The sequence below is a fragment of the Sinocyclocheilus anshuiensis genome, unplaced genomic scaffold (assembly GCF_001515605.1).
Source record: "Sinocyclocheilus anshuiensis isolate Anshui unplaced genomic scaffold, SAMN03320099.WGS_v1.1 scaffold2083, whole genome shotgun sequence".
Lineage (NCBI taxonomy): Eukaryota > Metazoa > Chordata > Actinopteri > Cypriniformes > Cyprinidae > Sinocyclocheilus > Sinocyclocheilus anshuiensis.
In genome coordinates this window covers 87,449-95,749 of record NW_015536601.1, presented here as the reverse complement: position 1 = coordinate 95,749, position 8,301 = coordinate 87,449, and the positions used below count along the sequence as shown (strand labels likewise).

The 8,301-nt window shown below is 36.3% G+C and overlaps 1 protein-coding gene across 1 annotated transcript in view; it reads right to left on the bottom strand.

Moving 5' to 3' along the window:
- Positions 1–8,301, bottom strand: part of rnf123 (ring finger protein 123) — a 174,329-nt gene that overhangs the window by 163,901 nt on the left and 2,127 nt on the right. Inside the window, exons 4-5 of the mRNA XM_016506503.1 lie at positions 454–533; positions 40–134 (exon numbers count right to left, since the gene is read on the bottom strand). Of these exons, the coding sequence (XP_016361989.1) occupies positions 40–134; positions 454–533 (175 nt within the window). The remainder of the gene's footprint in view (positions 1–39; positions 135–453; positions 534–8,301) is intronic.

Below are 8,301 nucleotides of genomic sequence, written 5' to 3'. Positions count from 1 at the left end.
GAGTGAGTGAGTGAATTTTTTTTTTTTTTTATCTCTCACCCCCAAAAGGTCATCGTCAACAAATAATAGCCCTTCAAACCCACTGCTGTGATCCAGGACGACAGCTGAAGGTCCAAGGCAGCCTTCTATCTGATCTGTATATGAAAATAAATAAACATGTAAATAAATGAATCTAATATATCATGAAGATACTGTATAATACATTTATTATACATCAAATAAATTGATTATGTAGATGTTTTCAGCCATGCTTTTATTAATCAACAAATACATAAATATTTAGGGGGTCTTAGACTACAGATAATTATTAATTTAACAAATATTTTATGAATTACAAGTAAATATATCAATATATATTTTTATTATTATTTTAGCAAAGTCTTCTACGTTCCATTTTACAGTCATTTGTGAGGCACTCAGTTCTAGTGTTAAGAGTGTAAGTGTTTGTCTGACCTCTGCTGTCCTCGGTGATATTATCTTCAGCCAGCAGCTTCTCCAGATGAGCTCCGAGATCCTGGAACATCAGGGTTTTTCTACAGGGACAACCGAGTTCAACTGAGCCTCACATATCACATCATAACAGCTCATACACTGAAGAGACTAGATCTAACTAGAAATACATTTTATTTATAAAGTAATTCATACATTTAACCCTTGTGCGCTCCTCATTTGGGAGTCACACTCATGGTCTTCGCGGTCAAAAGTGACCGGACACCTGAAATTTAACTTTTTTTTAATATATATTTGTTCAATAATATTTTTTTATTTTTTTTAACAGGAATGCTTTATCAGAGCTTAATCCTTCTGGGCCTGATCTGATTTTAATCTCTTATTTCAGTTTTCTGACTCATTTTGGCAATATGGTTATATCCATACCAATTCATTTGAGTGTGTGTGTCTGTGAGTGTGTGTGTAAGTGAGTGTGTGTGAGTGGATGTGTCTGTTTTGCACTCTTGATGTTTTAGAGTGTAACCCCTTCCTTGCTGTCCACTTTTTTACTAAATTGTAGTTGAATTATTGATTTTATTTTACATAGTTGCTGTGTTACAGGCACACCAGTTCATAGGGGTGTTTGTGTGTACAAGTGTGTGTATGCATGTCTGCGCGTGTGTGAGTGGGTGTGTTGATTTTGCACTCTAGATGTTTTAGAGTTTCACCCCTTCATTGCTGTGCAATTTTTTTCTGCATCGTGGGGGATTTCTAGATTGTGTACACAAAAATGTTCTGTATTTTCAATTTTTTTTGCCATTTCCCATTCATTTCCTATGGTCTGTCATTTTTGACCGAAGACCATGAGTGTGACTATTTTTTTTACGAGCACTTAGCTTTTTCGAATCATGCCCTCAATTTTTTTGTGTGTTCACATACCAAGCAAGTGCCATAAAAGTCACCAAGTTTCGTACCATTCTGATGAAGCTACGATTTTTAAATATTCAAAATGTAAAATTCTTCTGTCAAAAGTGACCGAAGACCGCACAAGTAATCAAGTAAATATGATAAAAGTGACAATAATAAAACATGCACAGCAAAACCTCCAGTGTTGAAATCCTGGTGTTAAGGACCCTGAGAGTAAAGAGTTAAAGTTCTGGTGTTGAATTTCAAGAGATTAACACAGCTAGTTTAAACAGAAATTACAGAGAGTTAAATCTTATTAACACTGTGAGTGTTATTATTTACATCCGGGATATTTACGCGCTTAAACCAGCTGAAAGATTTCTCACAGACGCCATTCGAAATGCAATGCAGTGCAGACGCGGAGGTTGCTTTTAACATGGAAACACCAGAAGTAGCCTACCTCATTTACAATATGTATTTTATAACATAAAACTTTTAAACTTTTCTCAGAGAGACATTTGACTCGCGATCACTCACTCGTGAGTGAATGAATCGCATGCTGCGATCGTTTCTGCACGGAGTCTATTTCTGCTGTACTGCATGAGCTGAATTAAAGTGACAGTTCTTTTGAAATATGTTTCAAATTCACACTGAATGCATTTATGACTGTAAAGCATGTATGTGTGTGTCAAAATCGTGATTAAAATCGAAATCGCAAAACTGATCAAAGAAATCGCGATAGTTTTTTTTTGTCCATATCGCACAGCCCTAGAGTGGATATCTCCCCACTTGTCTGAAAAATGCAGAGAAATGCATCTCGTCATGCTGGAAAAAAAAAAGAACGCCATTAGCACACAACAACAGTTTGTTCAGTGAGCATTAACATGCATTCAGAGTTGATGGTAATGAATGATGATGCTGTTGTTTAAGCTGATAAACATAAGCAGTATAAACTTTATGACATTCAGAGTACATATGGACCAAATAAGAATATTTTGTGCATTTGCACTGTTTTGCTTTGACATTATGATGTTTTAAGGGGCAGGCGTGGCCTAATGGTTAGAAAGTCGGACTTGTAACCCAAAGGTCGCAGGTTCGAGTCTCAGGTCCAGCAGTGATTGTAGGTGGGGTGAGTGAATGACCAGCGCTATCTCCACCTTCAATACCACGACTGTGGTGAGACCCTCGAGCAAGAACTGAACCCCCAACTGCTCCCCGAGCGCTGCAGCAATATGGCTGCCCACTGCTCCGGGAGTGTGTGTGTGTGTGTGTGTTCACTACTCACTGCTGTGTGTGTGCACTTGAATGGGTGAAATTCAGAGCACAAATTCCGAGTATGGGTCACCATACTTGGCCACACATCACGTCCTTTCCTTTCCTTTAATTGTTGTAAGAACATGTTGTTTCAATGTATTGAATTTGTCAATACAAATTCAAGAATTGGTGCAGGGAAAAAAGCTTTACAGTGTTTTAATCAAAATTTTTTTAATGTAAACGTATATTGTTTTGTGGATTTATTTTTACAAATAATACTTCTAAAAGTAACTGTTCTGTTACACCTTAAATCCTTTTACCTGCTCAGTTAAGAGATATATTAATGTTTTTAGAAGTTATCAAATGAAGATTGTGAGTTATTTAAATCTAAGGTAGTGTTCTTTTACTCTGAAGAGTTAGATTAACACTGATAAGAGATGTTGGATTAGCTCCATGAGGGTTAAATGTTGAACTCTGAGGCAGTGTTAATTTGTTAACACTTTTAAAAATGTTAATTTAACACTGGGCAATGAGAATTATATAAACACCAGGATAGTGTTGAAATTAACTCTCACAAAGTTAAATTAGGCCTAACGCTGGGGGTTTTGCTGAGTGGGATTCAAAAATTAATTAAAATTAGGAAAGAAACATCTTCAGGATTTTGAAAAATGTTACACAAAACAAACATTTTGCTGCAAAATAAATTAAAAAATAGGATTCTGCACCATTTCTAATCTACTTAGGAAATTTATGATTTGTGAATGATACAAAGCAGCCTAGCAAAAGTGCAGCAACACACACAAAAACATAAACATCTTACCAAATGCATCAACCCTAACCCTAACACCTTAACAAAACCATAGCAACATGCTAAAAGTAAAAAACACACAGAATACCTTAGCAACTACATAGCAACACCAGGGCTCTCAAGTTATAGCAAAAGTTTGGAGTGAGATTACATCTGTTAGGGGAGGGCCCACACAAAGGAGAAGGGGCACACAAATGGGAGGAGCCAGCAAAAGGGGAGGAGCCACTCAAATATTTGCAGCACCCAATTATCTCAAGTTTTTGCTAGCGGTTCAATGTTACTTATTGCTCATAATTGACCAGCTCAAATAGAAATTATAACAACTGGTAAATCTGATAAAATACTGAATAGATTTATGCATGTCAAAAAAACAAATGTATCAAAAATAAAAAATAAATTTAGCCACAAACGAGTCAACTGAACAGCAGTATGCATCAACTACAGATTTCAATAATCATGCATCAATCTGGATATTCCAAAAATGCATCAATGCATGTTTGAGAGGGGAGATTTGACAGTTGGTTAGAGTAATATTTTATGTTTTTGTTTAATTAATCCAACAATAAAATTGCAATACATACATTACGGAATTTAATATTCATATATTATAATCATTTTTAATAATTATATATATATATATATATATATAGAGAGAGAGAGAGAGAGAGAGAGAGTACACATTTCAGCTTGTTTTTTTTTTCTGTTGTAAGTGTTTGTTGCATATTTTGATGCCTGGTGACAGGGGTAGAGGGCTCCCACATAAAACAAGCCAGAGTCAAACTGATCCTAGTTTTGGTTTTGTTCAAACCCATCATGGAGAAAACTCTCTCTGCATCTGCATTTGAGTGGGGAAGCCACAGTGCTTTATATGAGAGCCCTCTAGCTGTCATCAGGACATCAAAATGTGCAACAAATACAACAGAAAAAACATAAGCTGAAATTTTTTATACTTTTTTTTTTTTTAAATATAAAACAATTTATTTTATTTGGATGAATATGTCTGTCTTTTATCAGACTTACCTAGTTGTAAAGCAGTTGGAGTTTTTGACTGCATCAATAATAATTTAGCACGAATTTGGCTTGCCAACATCAGCTCTCACTATCTTTGATCACAGGTAAGTAAGTGATTTCGTCCAGGAATCGTAAAATTAAAATGCTAAAAGAAATGAAGGGGTTACCTACAGCATTCATCGGATCTTGCTCTTTGAACTTACGTTCCGTGTGCGAGCGCATCCATGTTGCTTAGTAACGAACATGCTTGCTTGCAGCGGGATCACCTTATTTATGCGGAAACAACAACATTCTAATTTCTGATTGGCTGGTAGGTGGCATTTAACTTCCCTCCTATGCCTGCGCCTCGTCTATTAATTGTATATATAGAGGGACAAGTTATCCCTTACTTCTCAGCGTGAGAAATACAAGGTGTGGCGTGAGAGCGTGTGAACTGGTTGAAATGCGTGTGTCTCACGGTGAATGCGTGAGACTTGAGAGCCCTGCAACACCCTACCACCTAAACACCCTAAAAAAAAACATAGCAACATGCTAAAAGTAAAAACACACAGAATACCTTAGCAACTACATAGCAACGCCCTAGCAACCACCTAAACACCCTAACAAAACCATAGCAACATGCTAAAAGTAAAAACCACACAGAATACTTAGCAACTACATAGCAACACCCTACCAACCACATAAAACACCCTAAAAAAACATTAGCAACATGCTAAAAGTAAAAACACAGAATACCTTAGCAACTACATAGCAACACCCTAACAACCACCTAAAACACCTTAACAAAACCATAGCAACATGCTGAAAGTAAAAAACATAGCGAATACATAGCAACACCCTACCAAACACCTAAAACAGTAAAAAAAAAAAAACACTTTAGCAACTGCATAGACAACTAGCATTAAAAGCATTAGGCTAAAATTAAGCTCTCAAATTTCTTCTAAGCTAAATATCTGTAATGTTTCTTTATACGGTGCTGACAGACGCCCATCATGACGCCTGACATGAAATCCAGCATTAGAGATGAAGATATGTAAACACATGAGCCGCTTCACTCCTCTGTGAGTGTCAGCTTTCTCTCATGTCCCATCATGCTCTATGTATAGATCAGCTCCAGTAACCAGACACTGGCTGGGATCAAGCGCGGGACGAAACACCACACATGACACCAGCACCCTCCACTCTAACACCTCATCAACACACCACTAATGCAGCAAACTTCATTTCTTCACGATCTATTACGATCAGCCGCATAAGTTGCACATAAACGGAGTAAAAAATATTGATGACTCATTGTGCACTGCACAGATTTCTGTCCAATCAGATGCTCTCTAGAATAAGAAAGCCCCTCCTCCTATAACCACCTGCAGCTGAATAATAATAATAATAATTTATGCATTTAGCAGACGCTTTTATCCAAAGCGACTTACAGTGCATTCAGGCTATGCATTTTCTATCGGTATGTGTGTTCCCTGGGAATCGAACCCACAACCTTTTGCGCTGCTAATGCAATGCTCTACCACTGAGCCACATGAGTGGGGGGGGGGTCCCCTTTTAGGTGGCTCTTTTGGGTGGGGGGGTATTTTTTTAGACATTTTTAAACTACAGTCATCCAACCTAAATGTTTCATCACCCAGTGTATGTGTGTTTTACAATTAATAATGTTGTTGATTCATATTTATATTGTGAGGAAGACTCGTAAAAAGAACTTTGATTTCAAACTCTGAAGTGAATTTATTTTAACTAAAATAAGAATAGGTAAATGAAAAGCAATGGCACAAATAAATACAATAACAAGATACAACTAAAATTAACTGTGCTTTGTAAACACATGAGCCGCTTCACTCCTCTGTGAGTTTCAGCTTTCTCTCATGTCCCATCATGCTCTATGTATAGATCAGCTCCAGTAACCAGACACTGGCTGGGATCAAGCGCGGGACGAAACACCACACATGACACCAGCACCCTCCACTCTAACACCTCATCAACACACCACTAATGCAGCAAACTTCATTTCTTCACGATCTATTACGATCAGCCGCATAAGTTGCACATAAACGGAGTAAAAAATATTGATGACTCATTGTGCACTGCACAGATTTCTGTCCAATCAGATGCTCTCTAGAATAAGAAAGCCCCTCCTCCTATAACCACCTGCAGCTGACTAACATGAAGCAAATCATGCTTCAAAAACATTAAGATAAGAAAATAATCCACAATACAAAACTAAATATGAACATTTTGGAAAATGGGGGGGGCGGAATTCCCCCTTTAGGTGGCTCTTTTGGGGGGGAATTTTTAATTTGAGGGGGGAGTTTGGGTATTTTTTTAGACATTTTTAAACTACAGTCATCCAACCTAAATGTTTCATCACCCAGTGTATGTGTGTTTTACAATTAATAATGTTGTTGATTCATATTTATATTGTGAGGAAGACTCGTAAAAAGAACTTTGATTTCAAACTCTGAAGTGAATTTATTTTAACTAAAATAAGAATAGGTAAATGAAAAGCAATGGCACAAATAAATACAATAACAAGATACAACTAAAATTAACTGTGCTTTAAGTTAAGTAGGTATAACAGTAATATTCAGGTACAGAAATACCACAGAAACGGAATAATCTATTTAACGGTGCCATAGAATGCATTGATACAATATTTTAAATTGTTCTCTGATGTCCCCAGAGTGTGTATGTGAAGTTTTATCTCAAAATACCCCACAGATAATTTGTTATAGCTTGTTGAAATTGACATTTTTAGGTTATGAGCCAAAACGCGCCGTTTTTGTGTTTGTCCCTTTCAATGCAAATGAGTCACACAACTGTGTTCAACCACCTTATAAAAGTGATTTTTGCATTATATGGCACCTTTAACTTTAATGTTTATTTATACATTGAACACTAACCAGTGTTATTTTAATGACAGACAGCAGCAGGTTTATTTAGGTTGCTGTCGCTTTAAGACCTCATGTACGGATCTAACTGTTACATACTACGTTTTGTTTCTCAACTGTTTACATTCACTTAATAGCCTATATATACAATGTTTAGTATAAATCGACTGTTTATGTGAATACTCATCAAGACGGGCATTTTGACATGATTTTATATGTATTTGGCCGTACGCACAATAAAGACTTCATTCTGTAGTCGCGCGCTCTCAGATGTGGCTCTGTGTGCGCGCGCTTTGGGTGTGAGCTCACAGAAAGGTGTCTCACAAAGAGCGCGCAAGTACTGAATTGAGCACCAGAATGTTTCAAATTGTAAGACTCAAAAGCACGTGCAAATGATACATTCCGTAATCTGTCCCAAGCATCTTTCACGCTGAAATATTTGCAGGAATTTCCCGCGTTACAATATATATATATATATATATATATATATACACACGGTATATCAATTACTGTTTGTAATGTGTGCAATCTGCCTGAATGAGTCAAAATGGTGGAAATATATATGGACGGAAAACAGTAATCAACTCATGCACTCACACACACACATCATTTACGGTCACTTAAAATGACTTGAAATGTGAGAGAGCTGGATTTTAACAAATAAATTAAATTTCAACCAATATTTGCCAAGGATTTGATGGCTAATGATTATTATATTAAATAAATAAAACAGGTAACAAAACAAAACATACAAAATATTCCTGTTACTTTATGATGTTACTTCATTACATAAATATAAATAAACAAACACACACATACACATATATATGCTAAAAGTAAAAATATTTTACAAATACACACACACACACACACACACACACACACACACACACACACACACACTTATTGCATTTGAAATGTGAATATATTGTAACTGTAAAATAATTTATTTCTGTGACCAAAGCTGAATTTTCAGCATCATTACTCCAGTCTTCAGTG